We start from the raw sequence: 18,934 nt of genomic DNA, 5'->3' as shown, positions 1-18,934 counted from the left end.
AATTTTCTTTTCCAGATACCATGAGGAACAAATAATATGATAGTCACTCAACTATTTGTCCTTATGAACTTTATACCTCAGTTCTTTCATTAAGCAGACCTTTTTCTTAGCAGCAGTATTTCTGTCAGAAAAGTTACATCCAGGGTCAGTTATAATAGAATCTCTATTGTCCCTTTCCTGTCTACACTAGAGTATGAAAAGGTAAAGCTATTTTTAGGACTCACCAAGGGCCTATTTTATGTGTACAGTCAAGATGTTATCCTGCCTTCCTTATTAGGAATTAACCTTCCTTCTGAACCTTAAATGTGAAGACATCTTTACATTTCTACTTAGGACTTCAAACACTGCCAACCACTTGGTGTCCTTCATAGGGACTCTGTGGGCCATTCCATTTTTGAACAGACATTTTCCCTTCCAGATAGAGGATATTGGTCTCCCTGAATTCTTCATAGAAGGCAATGTCATGTAGTAAAATAACATTGATATCAGGTTAGCCTACCTGGATTTACATCTTTGCTTTAAATAGCTTTGTCAACTTGAACAAGTTATTAGTTTTTTGTTTCTATAGAATTCAGATGATATTTCTAAGTATGGAATTGTTCTAGGAATGAAAGAACTAATGTGTATAAAGTATCAGTACAATGAATATTCGCCTTCTTCTTTCTCTGCTCCCTGTTGTTATATCCCTTAGTGTAATAGCTGTAGCTTTCAGGAACAAGTTAAATACAATGCAGTCACCTGGACCTCAGAGATAATTTTTTGAAGTAAAATTGCTTGAGCCTGGAGTCCTTCTGACTTGGTTCTGTTTGATTGTGTAACCCTGAAGAAGCCAGTCTCAGTTCAACTTTCCTCCCTACCTCTGGGCCGTTATTCACTTGCTTTGGAGCAGTCTGGGTCATGTCTTTTGTCTTTCAGAATACCTTGGTATTGCCAGTAAAACTTCCTCATTTCTATACAGCTGTCGCGTCTTACTTGTGGGTTTGGAAATTGAAAACTCCTCCCCTTTAAGCAGTTGTAAACTGAGCCACCCGTGGTAGTTACTTCCCGGTCTTATCCTCAAACGAACTCTAAAAAGGAACATGTGCGAGGTCCCAAGAAATAGCCTGAGGTGAGAAACACTTCTTTCCAGCTGGGCAGGGTTGAGAACTCTAGGTCAGGGCTGAAAGCATCCCGGAACTAGATGACAGGAGAGCATACTCTTGTTACTTCTGAAAAATAATCTCACTGATGAGTGAGTTATTCCTCTGAAATTGTCTTTATTTCTTCTGTAATGTTCTTTCTTTTGTTCCCTGAAGCCAGTCTTTACTCTTAAATATTCATTGCACTACAATAAATGTCCACTTTCCCCGTTTACTATGACCTCCAGTTGACTACCCACCAAAAAAGTCAAAATAGAAAACAAAATTAAAAGCTCACTAGTCAGGATTTATGGATAATCCTTGGAAATGTCAGGCAATACTGTAAAAAACAACTATGCCTTTGCCTCCACTATTGAAAATAGATTTTATAAGGGAAAGTGTTGGTATTAGGAAACTGAGGAGGGCTTTAAAACTACCAAGAAACCTCTAGAAAAGAGTATACAATTAATTTAATTTTTATACTATATTATTTTTAGGAAGATGGAACCATTTTGGAGAAGAATGGTGGACAGCAAGAAATAATATATAATATAATACCATTGATTATACTGGAAGAGCTTTAAAATAAGAAATAAAAGAAACTTTAAAAATAAGAAACTACTTTTTTAAGATCTCTCGTTTTTAAGAACTTATTTCTACCAGAGATAAGGAATGCCGTTTCTTTTTGTCCACTGGTTCTTTAGGGTAGTAAATGAGCAGCTACAGAGGTCACTTGATGATTGTCAGCACCGGCTCTCCCTGAAAAGAGGTGAACTCGAATCAGCCCAAGCACAAATTAACATACTGGAGGAAAAAATAGGTAAGTGTTTTTAAATTTTGCTTTTGCTAAATTGAATTTACTTTGTCTAACAAGCATTTCTCTTTTTTCATAGGTAAACTACACCTTCAGATGACTTCGCAGAATGAAGAGGCTCATGTAATGAAAAAGACCATTGGTGTTATTGACAAAGAAAAAGATTTTCTTCAGGAGACTGTAGATGAGAAGACAGAAAAGATTGCAAACCTGCAAGAAAACCTGGTTAATAAAGTATGTGACTGTTAAATACCTTTATCTGGCATCTCAACAAACAATTTCATTCTCTCTCTCAAATAGCTGTTCATACCTCCCATATGCAAGTTCCTAAGACCCAGAGTCACCTTCTAATATGCTTACATTTCATTTCATGCCAATAATTGAGATCTGCAAAAATTCTACTTATGGGGCACCTGGGTGGCTCAGTCAGTTAAGCATCAGACTCTTGATTTCGGCTCAGGTCATGATCTTAGGGTTGTGAGATGGAGCCCTGTGTTGGGCTCTGCACTGGGTGTGGAGCCTGCTTGAGATTCTCTTTCTCCCTCTGCCCCTGCCGCTCCAGCTCTCGCAGGTGCATGCACTTTCTCTTTCAAAATAAACTGTGATTTTACCGGATGTGATTATAGCAAACTCAAACAATTCAGGTTCTTAGAGTGGGTGGAAACATGCCAATATGTGAAGTACAGTTGGGACATAGAAATGTGTACTTTGAAGCTCTCTTTTATATTGTAATTTATATAAATTTGATAAATTATATAAATTCAAGTAAAGACATTTTTATATGAATGTTTTAGAATACTATATTTTCATAATTTTTGTAGGAAAAAGCTATTGCTCAGATGAAGAAGACCATCTCAGAGTATGAATCGTCTATGAAGTAAGTAATCAATGAAATGGCATCCAGCTTTTTTAAGAAATTTTCAGTAAGTGCATCTTAGGTCTTTAAGTAGCAATTTGACAATAGGAAAATTTCCTTGTTCAGTTTTCCCGTTTTTGCCGCTGACAGCATCTGAGTCTACTACATGAACATGCCATCCTCTTGAACTTTCTCCCCTCCTCCATCATCAACATCTCAACAGTTATGTCTGATTCATTATTCTTTTACAAACCTATTGCTCTTTATTTCTACTGTAATTGTTCAGACCCTAATCATTAAAGCTTAGATTACTTTAGTAGCCAGTCTGGAATTTGTTCTACATCAAAATCTGTCTTGAACAGTTACAAAATTTTACATCTTATGTCTCATCTCTACTTAAGACAAAAGTCACTAATTATTATTTTGTATACCTTTACACATTACATAGTAGTGGGAACTTAAACATTAAATAATATTTGCCAATTGAATCTATTATGTTTTGCTCCTAATATTTGAAAGCCCTCTATTTAAAAAGAAAAAAACAAAAGTCCTCTATTTTTACTTGACTTTTGGAATTATGAATTTATTTTATGACTATTTCTAAGTAATGATTGGAAGAGATCTAAAATATCTGCTTTACCTAATTTATCAGTGTCTTAATGCAATGTAGTTTCTTGTATTCTTAGTATACTTAATGTAGAGTACAACAGTTTTCTTTTAAATGATTTACAGTTTTCCAAAAAGCTTTCTTTATTATTTCCACATCCCTTGTGTTAACAGCCAGCTAAAGGAAACGTTGACTAATCGGGACCGAGAAATAAGCAGCCTCCGGCGCCAGCTTGATGCAGCTCACAAAGAACTTGATGAGGTAGGAAAATCTAAAGAAGTGTCTTTTAAGGAAAACAGAAGATTACAAGATGATCTGGCTACAATGGCGAGAGAAAACCAGGTATGAGCACAATGCATAAACTTTGATTGTTTTATGGCATATTCGTTCTTTGTTAAATTTTAAAGCTCTAAATATGTTTTTTAAAATTGAGTGATAGAAATATCAACAACATAAATAATTCTTTGAGGAGAATGGAATTTATAAGAATATTAAAAATGTGGTTTAGAATGCTACTGTATATCACTGGGTGTTTAATTGATGCAACTGTGGTCTCCTTACCATTTTGGTCTTTGTTACGGGGAATCCTAAAGCTGAGAACATGGTGATTCTCTGTGGCAGATACCATGTCACTCTCAGCATCACTCCCAGGGCAAAGTGCTGTGTTTTAAAGACCCAGGATAGATTTTAATTTTTCATACTTCCTACCAGCAGCTTAGAAATACACCTATAAGTAAATTAGTGAATATTTTAGAATGGCAGATGCTGAAAAGTATTGGGTTTGTTTGTGCTGATTTGTTAAAGGATTATACCAAGAAGATGAATGATTTTCCTGTTTTAAATACTGAAAATTTTTTTTAATTACTTTTAGTGTTCAGTGTACAGCATATTGCCAATAAATGAATTTTAAAAAATGTCACCCTAGGAGCATAGCTAACCCAATAATATAAATGCCAGATACATGGTCAAGACTATTGTGGGAGATGGGTGGTAATATTTGGTTAAAAAGTCGAGGTCAGGAAAAACATGTGAAAATAACTCTTGGGAACAGTTTTCCTTTTTCCTACTCTTATTCCCCCAATTCAAAAGGAGCTCTTTGAATATAAATAGAACTCATTAGGTGCCACATTCATTGTAGATTTATCTGTCTTCAATTTTCTGATTTATAGGAAATCTCACTGGAATTGGAAGCAGCCGTGCAAGAAAAAGAAGAAATGAAGAGTAGAGTTCATAATTACATAACTGAGGTGTCACGATGGGAGAGCTTAATGGCTGCGAAGGTGAAAAAAAACATTATTTAAGTTGGATTTAAGACTGATATGTAAAAATATTTTCATGAGTAGTTATTCTGTCTCCTCATTTATATATTTATTTTTTCTGTCCCCTCTCTTAGATACTAAGATACGAGAGTAGAGATCTTGCCTACTGTATTTTTATGTTTCCCCACAGATCTTACTTAGTATGCTGTCTGCACAGATAGTGTACGCTTCCTAATTAAAACAGAAATCCCATTGTCTGTATATGTTTATGATAGGAGTATTCCAGTGGTGACAATTATTAATTTTGAAACAATTTAATTGTGCTTAAAACCAGGAAAAAGAGAATCAAGATTTGTTAGATAGATTTCAGATGCTTCATAACCGTGCTGAAGACTGGGAGGTCAAAGCCCATCAAGCCGAGGGAGAAAGCAGCTCAGTTCGACTGGAACTTCTTTCTATTGACACAGAGAGGAGACACCTCCGAGAAAGGGTGGAGCTATTAGAAAAAGAAATTCAGGAGGTAATATATACATTTATCTTGTGATGACATTATTTAGTAAAACAATAACATTCAAAGGTACTTTAATGAAGTGAGGTTTAAGCACTGATAAAGTCAAGTTCAATATAATCTTTTATCATGAATTCTAATAATTTGCTTAGGAGCCCCGTTACTTTTTTTTAAATTGTAGTAAAATATGCATAACATCAAATATACCATTTTAACCGTTTTAAAGAGTACAGTTCTTTGGCAGTTAGTACATTCACATTGTTATGCAACTGTCACACCATCTCCAGAACTTTTTCATCTTCCCTGACAGAAACTCTGTACCCATTAAACACTAATTCCCCGTTCCTCACTCCCCACTCCCACCCTCCCTCACCATCCCAGCACCTGGCAACCCCATCCTACTTTCTTTCTCTGTGAATCTGACTACTCTTTGTACCTCATGTAAGTGGGATCATAAAATATTTGTCATTTTATGACTGGCTTATTTCACTTAGGTTTAAGGTTCAGTTAACCTCAAGGTTCATGTGTGTTGTAGCATGTGTCCAAATTTCATTTCTTTTTAAGGCTGAATAATATTCCATTGTGTACATACCTCACATTTTCTTTATCCATTCATCGGCCAATGGACATTGCATTTGTTTTCATCTGTGACTATGAGGAATAATGCTGCTATGAGCATGAATGTATAATATCTACTCAGGTCCTTGCTTTCAGTTCTTTATGATATACCTGGAAGTGCAGTGCTGAATCATGGTAATTTTTATGTTTGATTTTCTTTTTTTCAGGAATTGCCATGCTTTTTTCCTTAAGGAAAACTATAACAAACATAAAAATATGAAAGTGGCTTTAGAATTTGGTAATGGATAGAGGCCGAAAGGATTTTGAGGTGCTTGATCGAAAAAGCCTAGACTGCTTTGAAAAACTTGTTGGTAGAAAGATGCATAATAGAGGGGATTCTAGAATGGGCTCAGAAAAAAGAAAGAAGAGCTATTGACAAAACTTCTGTCATTTACAAAATACATAAATTGTCAAGAACAGAATTTTTCCAGAAATTTTAATGTTTCTTCTAGTAAGGTCTCAGATACAATTGAGGAACATGTTATTGGACACTGAAAGAAAGTTGATCCTTGTTATAAAATGGCAGAGAACTTGGCTGAATTAATTATGGTCTACTCTTGGAAGGAAAGTAGAACTTTTTTTTTTTTTTTTTAGATTTTTTTTTTTTTTAATTTGAGAGAGCGACCAAGCATGAGCAGGGGAGGAGCAGATCTGGTCTATGTATATACGTATATATACTGTGTGTGCGTGCGTGTATGTATATATATATATACATACACGCACGCACACACAATGAAATATTACTCAGCCGTAAAAAAGAATGAATTTTCTAATTCTTGCATTTGCAACAACATGGATGGATCTAGAGGGTATAATGCTAAGCAAAATGAGAAAGACAAATACCATATGATTTCACTCAAAGATGGGATTTAAGAAATAAAACAAATGAACAAAGAAGAAAGAGACAAACCAAGAAACACTCTTAACTCTAGAGAACAAAATGATGGTTACCAGAGGGGAGGTGGGTGGAGGAGGGGTGAAATAGGTGAAGGGGATTTAGAGGACACTTACCATGATGAGCACTGAGTAATATATACAATTGTTGAGTCACTATATTTTACATCTGAAACTAGTATAACACTATGTTAAGTCTACTAGACATAAAATTCAGGGGGGAAAAAGCAACCAGGTGTTGATGATTTGGAACATTCTTAGCCTATCCGGACAGTGTGCTCTGGAGACAGGGCCAAGTGTGTGGCTCCACAGCCTCTTTGTGAACAGATTAGGTATGTGACTCACGTAGCCAGTCAGTCATCTCAGTAGAAGTACTGCCAGCTTGTACTGACAGGGACAGAAACAAAGTGAGATGGAAGGAAGGCTGTAGAACATCTGGGATCCTACCAGCAGAAAACAGGCTAGTAGAGTTACCTGGCTACAAATGTGTGTTCTCCTTAGAGAAAAAGGAAGAATGGCTCTGTAGGTAGCTCAGAGACCAGCACGGCTGCCAAGAGCAGCTCAAAGGCTGACGGGGCTGCTATTGCCACCACAGGTCCCGAGGGCACAGGCCCAGGGGATATTGCCTCCTTGGTTCCAGAGTGCAGGGCCACTGCCACTGAGGGTTGAGAAGGTGGGGCCACCCTAGCAGGCCCAGAAGACGACAGACCATCAGGGCACAGATAATTATTCTTAGGCCTTAAAACCGAATGGAATTTGCCTTGCTTGGTTGTAAACTTACTTTGGACTAGTAACCCTTTCATTCCTTCTGTTTTCTCCCTTTCATAGTGGGCATGTCTATTCTATGCTTGTTTCGCTGTTGTTTTTGGAAGCAAATAACTTGTTTATTAGTGTCACAGATCTCAAGAGGGAGCATAGTTTTGCCCCTGGATGGACCATACCCAGAGTCTTACCCATATCTAATTTAGATGATGCTTATATGATATTTTGGACTTAGAATTGATGCTAGAATGTTGGAATGGAGTGAATGTATTTTGCACAAAGGAAGGACATGAATTTTGGGGGAGCTAAAGGGTGGATAGAATTATGGGCCTTAAGTTGTGTTGAAATCCTAACCCCCAGCACCTGTGAATGTGGCCTTATCTGGACATAGGGTTTTTGCAAGTATAATCAAGTCATACTGGACTAGGGCAGGCCATAATCCAATGATTGGTGTCCTTTGTAAGAGAAATCTGGAACAGAAGATACAAGGGAGAACACCAGATGAAGGCAGAGGCAGAGACTGGAGTGAAGTATTTACAAGGCAAGGAACACTAAGGATTGCTGGTAGCTACCAGAAGTTGGGGAGGGGCGTGGAATAGATTCTCTCTTAGAACCTCCAGAAGAAGTCAACTCTGCTAACATCTAAATTTCAGACTTGTAACCTCCTGAATTGTGACAAGAAATTTCCGTTGTTGGGGCGCCTGGGTAGCGCAGTCTAAGCGTCTGCCTTCGGCTCAGGGCGTGATCCCGGCATTCCAGGATCCAGTCCCACATCGGGCTTCTCCGCTAAGAGCCTGCTTCTTCCTCTCCCACTCCCCCTGCTTGTGTTCCCTCTCTCGTGGGCTGTCTCTATCTCTGTAAAAAAATAAATAAATAAAATAAAATAAATTTTCGTTGTTTTAAACCACCCAGTAGTTTGCAGGGCTTGGTCACAGCAGTGCGAGGAACTACCCTCTCTCTCTGAGCTTTCCTATTAAGAGTATAATAACTGAAGGAATGCTTTACAACCTTCAGGAAAATTCTCAGAAGAAACTGTTCTTTAATTTTTCTGTTCTTTGTCATTGTTCATGTTTTTATGTGATATATAAAATTGACTTTTACAAATTTATATTTAGTTTTGGGGAACTTTGATTTTAAATTCATTAACTTGGAAAATCAAAATATTTACTTTTCTGGAACTATTGAAATTTATTAAATCTTCACAGCACAGTTAGATTTTTAATGTCAGTTTATTTCATTAATACCTATTAAAATAATTTTATTTTTCAAGTATGGAATTCTTATTAAACTCTAGAGTTTATATCAGTTTGTATTTATCACTTAATTTAAATTGAGAAAGTTAAAATGTGTACTATTCTAGGAAAAGAACTGTATCAGTATTTCAAACTTTATTATTTCAGTTATTAAAATCTTATAAAGTTGTGTATTACTATTAGGTTACATTAAATTTAAATACAACTTCAGGTATTTTGTTTTAAAGCAAACTCCATTTTGAAATTTAAAATTTAAAGACAGCTGAGGAGTGAGAAGTATATATGTTACATTTTCTTGAAAGGGTATTATAACAATTTATAAAGATAAAATTTAACCTAACTTCAGAGATCCCTCTTGTTCACCCTAAAACAATAATTCTCATCTTTGCATCTTCCAAATATATACATGAGGTACTTAGGTACTATGATGAATAATTATATACAATTTATTTGGTTAAGCATTAAATAGGCCATCTTTAAATAGCAGGCAGCTTCCTGAGAATATCTTAAAATATGTAAAAATTGGCTCATATTTTCATAAAGTGAGGTCATGGCTGCACAGACTCAAGCCTTTAAAATTATTGAGTTATTTCAACTTTTTACTGGTTTCTTTTTCTACTTTCAGCACATAAATGCACATCACGCTTATGAATCTCAGATCTCATCCATGGCAAAAGCCATGTCTAGACTGGAAGAAGAGCTGAGACATCAAGAAGACGCAAAAGCGGCAGTGTTGAACGATCTGTCGTCTCTTCGAGAGCTTTGCATTAAGCTTGATTCAGGCAAAGATATTATGACCCAACAACTGAATTCCAAAAACCTGGAGTTGGAGAGGGTAAGAACTTAAAAGAGTTTGGTTTGTAGCACATTGTTTTATCGAGCCCTACCCTCATTGTTTTACTTATTCATGCACTGCCCAATATATTTGTTCCCCTCTAAGGAGTTACTTTGACTACAGGATTTTGACAACTAGATTCTTTGCCAGTATTTTCCTGGCAAACATGGTGATGAAATCCGGTGCTCTCCATTTTGGATTAGTTTGCTGTTTAGGAAAATAGGAGTCTTCTTTTTATAGAATAGGAGCATATCCCAGTAGATTTCTTTTCTCTGTTTGAAGGTAACATTTAAATGAAGGATTGAGCAGTTCATTGCTTCCTAAACGGAATAGTTTTTCTGATAAAATCCCAAGATATTTAGGGGTGCTTGGTGGCTCAGTAGGTTAAGTGACTGCCTTCGGCTCAGGTCATGATCTCCAGATCCTGGGATTGAGCCCCGAGTTGGCTTCCTGCTCAGCAGGGAGTCTGCTTCTCCCTCTCCCTCTGCCCCCAACTCCTCTCGAGCGCACTCTCTCTCTGTCTCTCAAATAAATAAATAAAATTTTTAAAAAAAATCCCAAGGCATTTAAATCTTACTTAATTTTTAAACTTTAGTTAGCTGGAAGTTCCAATTCTCAAACTGAGGCATAACTTTAAACAGCCCAGTGTGTATTTTCAAACATAGGTGTTTTCAATTTTCATTCATTTAGTAGTATCTTTATTTTTGGGTACTGAGAAGCTCCAGTGCTGGCTTGACTGTGTAATCAGAGGACACATAATAGCCAAGAGGGGCCTTCTTGCTAATAAGATTGGCCACATTTTAGGATTTTATGTTTAATGACCCTCTCTTGACAAGGTAGTGTGAGTGAAAAGTATTCGAGGGCTGGAGTAGGTCTTGTAGCAAATAAGCCCTTACTGAAAATAGCAAAAATTATTTTGAAAATAAGATGATTTTCTTACACTTAAAAAAATGGTTCAAAATCTTTAACTGGTACCCAAAATAAATAACTGATGGGTGTATAGCTCTGCAAATAATTTTTCAAATAAGTCTAAAATTGTACTGAGGTAATCTTCCTTTGTTTTCCCTGTAGGTTGTGGCGGAATTAGAAAATGTAAAATCAGAAGCAGAACTGTTAAAAAAACAACTGTCAAGTGAGAGACATACAATTAAAAACCTTGAATCGTTGTTGGCTACAAATAGAGATAAGGAATTTCATTCTCATTTAACATCCCACGAGAAGGATACAGAAATTCAGCTACTTAAGGAGAAGTTAACCCTTTCAGAAAGCAAATTGTAAGTGGCATAAATCAACCTATGTAAAGAAAACAGCTTGCCAAAAATAATTTTTCAGTTTTTGGTGGGAGAGGGGGATGGAAGCGTGTAAGGTGGTACAAAACCAAAATATCTTACTTAGGTGGTGGCTGCTTTTGGGAACTCAGGGGTTTAGTTCAGGAGAGACATCATGTTTGGAAATGTAGATTTGTATATCTTCACCACAGAGATGGTACCCATGGAAGTGAATGAATGAACTTTAGAAAAATGTCTAAGTTTGAGGAACAAAGAGGAGTCAGCAAAGGAGAGAGCATTTCAGGATGGGGAGAGCCATCTGTGTCTCTTGCTGTGGACTAGGAAAAAGACCTCAAAAAGGCTGTGTGATATTACCTTTTAGGAGATTGATGATAGTGTCTTTTAAATGGACAGGTTTGGACATACTTGATGGAAGAGGGGAAGAAATCCAGAGTGGATAGTATGAGTGGAACAGTTTTAACAGAAGTTAGAAATATTTCTCTTTCAGGGCGCTTGGGTGGCTCAGTCGGTTAAGCGTGGCTCAGATCATGATCCCAGGGTCCTGGATCGAGTCCCATGTCAGGCTTTCTGTTCAGTGGGAAGCCTGCTTCTCCCTTTGCCTGCTGCTCTGCCTGCTTGTGCTCTCTCTCTCTGTCAAATAAATAAAATTGAAAAAAGAAAAAAAAAATATTTCTCTTTCTGAGGCAGGAGTCAAGAGCCAATGAAGATACTTTACATCTTGAAGTTATAATTCATATCTTGTTCAGATTTGTATTTCCACCATTGCTGCAGTGCCCAGCACATAATGGAAGCTCAGTTTAAGTATTTGTTAAATAAATAAGATGAATGAATGAATGAATGAATGGGAAAACTTAGTGATAGAAGCTTCTGAAAAGAAAAAAAAAAAGCTCCTGAAGTTGAGAAAATTTGTGTTAAAAAGTCTTGTTTTCTTTTTTTGTCCTTAAGGAACACCTCCATTTGTATTTATTAATAACAAAAACAAAGATCCGTAGTACTTGACCAGAAAACAGTGCATTTGTTATTTATTTCTTTGATTTTTTAAATTTTTTTTAAGAACTAGTCAAGGCCGGGAAAATACCATGCTTCGGGCTAAAGTGACACAATTACAAACCGATCACGATGCTCTGAAAAGGCAGATTTCAGCTGAAAGATATGAACGGTAAGAAAAAATTCTTAGCACTGGACGGTGTTTTTATTTATCCCCTATACTATTTCAAAAAGGATTTAATATGGCTTAAAAATAGACAACTTCCTTTTAGCATTCATACAAAAATAAATTTCTTCTGATATTTCTTCTTAAAAAGGCAACAGGTGTTGTGGAAGATAATATCCTTACAGTAAATAAAGTAGCAAGTATTGTCTCAGTGTTTTCTATAGCTTTTCTCAGGGCAAAATTCGGGCATTATTTGAAGGAGTATAGATAGGGAATCAGCAAGCTAGTAAGGATTCTACAAGAACCCAAAACAGTTTGGTCCAGTAGGAAACTCTAAATATAGATCATCACAAAAGCGATGATGATCGTAAGAACAATTGATAAGGGACACCTGGGTGGTTCCGTCGGTTAAGGGTCTGCCTTCGGCTCAGGTCATGATCTCAGGATCCTGGGATTGAGTCCCATCTTGGGCTCCACGCTCAGTGGGGAGCCTGCTTCTCCCTCTGCCTGCCACTCCCCCTGCTTGTGCTTTCTCTCTCTCTCTGACAAATAAGTAAATAAAATCTTAAAAAAAAAAAAATTGAGGGGTGCCTGGGTGGCTCACTGGGGCGCCTGGGTGGCTCAGTCATTAAGCGTCTGCCTTCAGTTCAGGGCGTGATCCCAGAGTTCTGGGATCAAGCCCCACATCAGGCTTCTCTGCTGGGAGCCTGCTTCTTCCTCTCCCACTCCCCCTGCCTGTGTTCCCTCTCTTGCTGGCTGTCTCTCTTTCTCTGTCAAATAAATAAATAATTTAAAAAATCTTTTTTAAAAATTGATAAATATGTGTCAGATATGGTATACCAATAATCTATTATGCTTATATTAGAGAAAACCAAAGCCACACAAATAGTAAATGGTAGAGTCAAAACTAAAATCAAGGTAGATCTTATACACCTGAAACTAACATATGTATGTTAATTATACTTGAATTAAAAAAATAAATACAAATTTAATGGGGCGCCTGGATGGCTCAGTCAGTTAAGCATCTGACTCTTGATCTCAGCTCAGATTTTGATCTCAGTGTTATGAGTTCAAGCCCTGCATTGGGCTCCATGCTGGGCATGGAGCCTACTTAAAAATTAATTAGTTAACTAATTACAATAATTAATTAAAATGAAGGAAAGGCAGATCTAATTTTATATCCCATGCTCTTATATACAATATATTCCCTATGGCTTAGTAATTTTCATACTCACTTATATTTCAGTTCATTTGCTTTGTTATATTGAAAACTGAATCCCCAAATGTTACAAAGGAAAATGAGACCTGCTTTCACAACTAAAATCAAAATCTAATTTGCAAATCACTTGTCAAGTTACTTTTCTTCCATTACTCTTTCTTGCTATGTTAATACCATAGACATAAACATTCCTGAGATTTCATTCTCAAATAGTTCGTTAAATTGATTAGGTCAATTTTTTGAGTTCTCTTATTATCCTTTGGCATCAGAACTATTTGGAGTATAGACAAAATCTGCTGGGAAATCAATATTTATGATTTCAAAGAGAAATGAAGCCTGAGAAATGAAGTGTTATAAAAGCATCAGTGACATAAAAGCAGTGTTACTAATTTCTTGTAATTGGAAAGATTTAGTTTCTCAATGTTCTAAACTACATACATGATGATTTCCATTCCCTAATGATGATTTAAATTCTCTTAAATCCAAGGGCCCTAAATCAAGCCCTCTTTTGCCTAGAGTTATAAGGCCCTGTTAATTCTGCTTTTTCCATTGCCCCTGGTCACCCCAAAGAAACCTTGGCTGGCATGACCATGACTCCTTTTCCTTACCATCCAACTAGATTATACATTCATACACCATCCCAGGGAACAGTGTTGGTTCCTGGGGGAAGAGAGAGTGGGGAAAGAAAAACTTTAGGTATTACAATGATTTATAGCCCTCTAAAGGATCTCAGTACATAAATAGTGTATCTAGGTATTAAAATTTCATGGGGAGAGATAGATAATTTAGGGGGAGGGAATATCTTAAAAAGTTTCTTTAGGGAGATAATAATGAAAGAAAGTTTGTGAAACACCCAGCTAGGTAGAAATCCTGGATACTGAAGAACATAAGGCAGAAAGTCTAGGCCAGAGACTCTGAATAGCCCACAAAAGAGGTAGCAACACAGTCACCATGCTTTGTGGGGCTGACTCAGACACAGGGAAGGAGAGCATAACAGAAATAGTGATTTCGCTTCTGACATTTGGGAGTTGTTATTAAGGAAGAGGCTGGATTTATGTGCACGAGGAGGTGGGAAAGGAAGAGGGGGGCAGAGGAGGGAACCACCCAACTTTGAAAATCTCTATTCAGGGAGGCTTTGAACAATCTCTTATGGTACATATTCCTTTAATTGAAATCTTTTATTCACTACTTAAAAATTATATAAGGACGTAGGATTTAAATTTAGTAGAAATACTCATTAATTAATTGAGAAGTTAGTTATCACCCAGTAACAATGTAGCGCCTTGTATTTGTATTCCACTTTTTGGTATAATCTCTTATTTGATCTTTACCAACAGAGAACGAGCAATCCAAGAGATGCGTCGCCATGGTCTTCCCACACCACCCCTTTGTTCTACTCTGAGGTCTCCTGTACATTCTCCTGAACATATAAACTGTTAATTATCAGAAGGTATGTATGTAACACCAAGGACAGGCAAAACTAATCTGTAGTTATAAAAATTCAGAAAGTAGTTTTCAGTGTGGGGGGAGGGGAGATTGCCTACAAAGGTGGTCAGGGGAACTTTGTGAAATAATGGAATGTTCTGTATTTTGGTGATGGTTACATGGATTGTTAAAAACTCAGTGACCTGAACATTAACAGTTCATACCTTTTATTGTATGTAGATTATACCTCATTTTAGAAAAGAGAAGACATCCACAACAAAACACTAAATGACAGTATGAGATATCACATGGTAATATGTGATGAAGTGCCAAATTCAAGGTACAAATAATAGGTGGCAAAAGTAGACACAGATGTACAAATAGGAGTGTACATGGCACAGTAGACTCAATCCGACAAGATCGGCAGGTGGTTGAGAGATGATGAGGGAAGAAGGCATGGAAGGTAGAATGGGACATACAGGTTATATTGAATGTGAGGCAAAATTAGAGATTGTATGTAGTCTTGATTCTAGGAGTCAAGGGGAGCCGTCGAAGGTCCTTCTGAGTATAAGATGAATATGAGGGAGGGATTAAGATGAAAGAACTGTTCCTGGTGGATCAAGGTTGTAACTGTATTTGGGCCATATTGGGGAGGGTGGAAATCAGAGGCAGGGAGACCAGAAAGAGGTATGAAATGAACAGTATATGCAGTTCAGTATCTGTATAATAATTGAAAGCTAGGGGGGCGCCTGGGTAGGGCAGTCGTTAAGCGTCTGCCTTCGGCTCAGGGCGTGATCCCGGCGTTCCGGGATCGAGTCCCATATCGGGCTCCTCCGCTGGGAGCCTGCTTCTTCCTCTCCCACTCCCCTGCTTGTGTTCCTTCTCTCGCTGGCTGTCTCTGTCAAATAAATAAATAAAATCTTTAAAAAATAATAATAATTGAAAGCTAGGACAGATTTTAAAAAACAAATTATGATATATATACAGAAAAGTGCCATATCCTAGTATACCACTCAGTGAGTTCTCACAAATAGAACACACTGATGTATCATCTACACCCAGATCAAGAAACAAAACCTCTCTCTCTCGGGCTCTCCCCTGGTCATAAGCCCTGCTCCAGAAATAACTGTCCTGTCTATTAAAAACATAGATTTCTTTTGCCTGTTATGGGACATTTTTTAAATGAAATCCTACATTTCTGGCTTCTTTTCTTCCACCGTGTATCTGTGAGATTCATTTGTACTGTTGTGTGTACTTGTAGGCTGTTCAGTCTTGTTGCTGCGTTGTGGGTACTCATTCCATTGTTGATGGAATGGCTTTTGGTAATTTCCAGTTTGGGCTCTTACAGAGTTATGATGAACATTCTAGTACCTGTAGGTGAACAGACCTATGCGTTTCCTTTGGGTATATACTCAGGACTGAGGTTGTTGGGTCACTGGACATGCAGATGTTCAGACTTAAGTAGCTATAGCAAGGTGGTTGTGAAGAGCTAGGATACATTTGGCAGAGGAAGGGCCAAAGGGATGTGCTGGTTCCCTGGAAAAGGGAATGAATGGGAAAGAAGTATGTCAGACCCAGGGCTTGAAAGGTAGGTGACTGTGAAAAATGCAAGCTCCCTGACTGAAATAGTGAAGTCAGTCTTTTTAAAAAATACGCATTTCTTTGCCTTTTTAAATAGAAGTATATAGAAGATAATTGAGCATTTCCTCGATGACTCGGAGTCCTCATTATGAACATTAATTATATACTCTGCTTTAACCTACTGATGCCCCCAGGGTTTATTGGTATTTGTAGGACCCGGGTTTAAATGATGTCTGATCACTGTGCTTTTGCTTTTGTGTGTGTGTGTGTTTGATTAGACCGTGTATTTCCCTCTTTCACTTTGAGACCACTTCTCAGTGCTGGCTGCGATCGCTGTGTCCTCACAACTTCAAAGCCGTATTAATTTGACTGTGATTAGATGGACGTGCAGCTTCTCCTTATAAGGGCTTGTAACAGTTGTGACACGTACATTTTCTCATACCAGATTCACAGCTGCATTTTAGATCAGGGCTTGGTAAGTTAAGGTCCATGAGCCAAATGTACTCCACTGCCTATTTTTGTAAATTTAGCTTTTTTGGAGCATAGCCACACCTGTTTACATATTGTGTTAAGACTGCTTTTCTAAGTCGCTGATTGAGTAGTTGTGATGGAGACCCTGTGGCCCACAAATCTAAAATATTTATTACCTGGCCTTTCACATCCTGTGGCCTCTGGAAAACTCCACTGTACACCCGTGAGATAGTAGAGTGAAAAAACAATTCTTTAGTTTTATGAAAATAGGCTTTACCTTATAGACCCCCCAAAAAGGGAGGGTCTACACCCAACATGAGTCTCAGATTCACAACCCCAAAATCAAGAGTCACCTGTTCCACCAACTGAACCTGCCAGGTGTCCCTAGTTGCGATAAAAAATATATATCATGGACTTTGCTCTCTTAACTATTTTGAAAGTGTACAACTCAGTGGCATTAAATTCACGTGTTGTACTGCCAAAACCACTATCTCCAAAACTGTTTCATCATCCCAAACAGAAACTCTGTATCCATTAGGCAGTAACTCTCTAGTCCCCTGACTTTACCTCCCTAGGCTCTGGAAATCCCTAATCTACTTTTAAGTCTTCGTGAATTTGCCTACGGATTTTCATGTAACTGAGATCATACTTTGTCTTTTCGTGTGGGACTTATTTCACTTAGGATCATGTTTTCAAGGTTCATCTATGTTGTAGCATGTGTCAGAACTTGACTCTTTTTTATGGTTGAAGAATATTCCTTTGTGTGGGTGTGCCACATTTTGTTCATCCACTCATCAGTTGATGGACCCCTGAGTTGTTTTCACTTCCTAGCTATTGTGAATAATGCTGCTATGAACATTGGTGTATAGTATAGTATTAAAATCCCTGTTTTCAAGTCCTTTGGGAGTACCTGAGAATAGAGTTTCTGGGTCATATGGTAATTCCGTGTTTAAATAATATATCCTCACTGAGAAAACATAAAATACAAAAACATAAAGAAGGAAATCAAAACCACTTTTTTTAACATTTTTTTGTTGTGATAAAATATACATAACATCAAATGTATCATTCTAACTTAAGTGTGCATTTCTCTGGCAATTAGTACATTCACATTTTTGTGCAAAGGTAATGTCCACTGTCCATCTCCAGAACTTTTTTATCTTCTTCAACTGAAACCTCTTTACCCATTAAACACTAACTGCCCATCCTCCGCTCCTCCCAGCTCCTGGCAACCACCATTACAAATTTCTGTCTCTATGAATTTGACTACTCTGTTTACCTCATGTAATTGGAATCCTACAGTACTTGTCCTTTTTGTGACTTACAATGTTTTCAGGGTTCATCCAAGTTAAAACATGTGTCAGAATTTCCTTCTTTTTTGAGGCTGGACAATATTCTGTTGTATGAATGCACCATGTTTTGTTTATCCATTCATGAGTTGATGGATACTTGAGTTGCTTCTGTCTTTTGGCGGTTCTGAAAATGGATGTGCAAATCAAAATCACTTTTAATCCTACAACCCAGAGAATGTAACAATTAGCATTTTGGTATATACTTCCTTCTTGTGTTTGATGTGTAATAAATATACACACACATTCATAGACATATATACTTCTAATAGAGATCATACTCAAAATAGTTATCCTATTTTTTGTTTTGTTTTGTTCTTTGGGGTTTTTCCCCTTAATAAATTGTTGAGAGTATCTATTCTTATCATTAGAAGTATTTTTAAAATGCCATTTTAAAATCATTATCTAACAGTTCATGACATGGATGTTCCATGATTTACTTAGATTACTTTCTCAGTGTTTCCATTGTGGAATTTTTCATATTTGTGTGTGTGTGTGTGTGTGTGTGTGTGTGTGTGTGTGTTTTAATTGGGAGGGTGATTGGATAACACATAAGGTTAAAATATTTGGAAAAATATTTGACTATCCATAATGTGCTGTTTTAAGACGCAGACAACACAATTTACAGTACTTGTATATTAACCTAAAGGTCCTATTGTTCCTCATTTTGAGTGATTTTTCTCAGTTAACATGCTGTGTTATCCCTTTCTTTTCACTCTGTATTATTCATTTAGTCCTCATATACTTTGATGTACTTTGGTGGTTTGAGGAGAATATCTTCTTGAAGTATAGAACAGTACTTCTGGGGGCGCCTGAGTGGCTCAGTCGTTTAAGCGTCTGCCTTCGGCTCAGGTCGTGATCCCTGGTTCAGGTCGTGATCCTGGGTTCCTGGGATGACCCCTGCACCGGGCTCCCTGCTCAGC

At 37.3% G+C, this 18,934-nt stretch overlaps 1 protein-coding gene across 1 annotated transcript in view; it reads left to right on the top strand.

Moving 5' to 3' along the window:
* CEP135 (centrosomal protein 135) overlaps window positions 1–18,934 on the top strand; it is a 73,350-nt gene that overhangs the window by 52,159 nt on the left and 2,257 nt on the right. The window contains exons 16-25 of the mRNA XM_040625299.1: window positions 1,823–1,938; window positions 2,012–2,166; window positions 2,754–2,809; window positions 3,569–3,737; window positions 4,565–4,675; window positions 4,989–5,174; window positions 9,315–9,524; window positions 10,596–10,798; window positions 11,868–11,972; window positions 14,523–14,635. Coding sequence (XP_040481233.1) covers window positions 1,823–1,938; window positions 2,012–2,166; window positions 2,754–2,809; window positions 3,569–3,737; window positions 4,565–4,675; window positions 4,989–5,174; window positions 9,315–9,524; window positions 10,596–10,798; window positions 11,868–11,972; window positions 14,523–14,625 — 1,414 coding nt within the window. The 3' untranslated portion in view covers window positions 14,626–14,635. The remainder of the gene's footprint in view (window positions 1–1,822; window positions 1,939–2,011; window positions 2,167–2,753; window positions 2,810–3,568; window positions 3,738–4,564; window positions 4,676–4,988; window positions 5,175–9,314; window positions 9,525–10,595; window positions 10,799–11,867; window positions 11,973–14,522; window positions 14,636–18,934) is intronic.

Source organism: Ursus maritimus, unplaced genomic scaffold, assembly GCF_017311325.1.
Source record: "Ursus maritimus isolate PB19 unplaced genomic scaffold, ASM1731132v1 scaffold_8, whole genome shotgun sequence".
Lineage (NCBI taxonomy): Eukaryota > Metazoa > Chordata > Mammalia > Carnivora > Ursidae > Ursus > Ursus maritimus.
The sequence above is the reverse complement of the archived record's forward strand: the minus strand, read 5'-3'. Positions and strand labels throughout refer to the sequence as shown.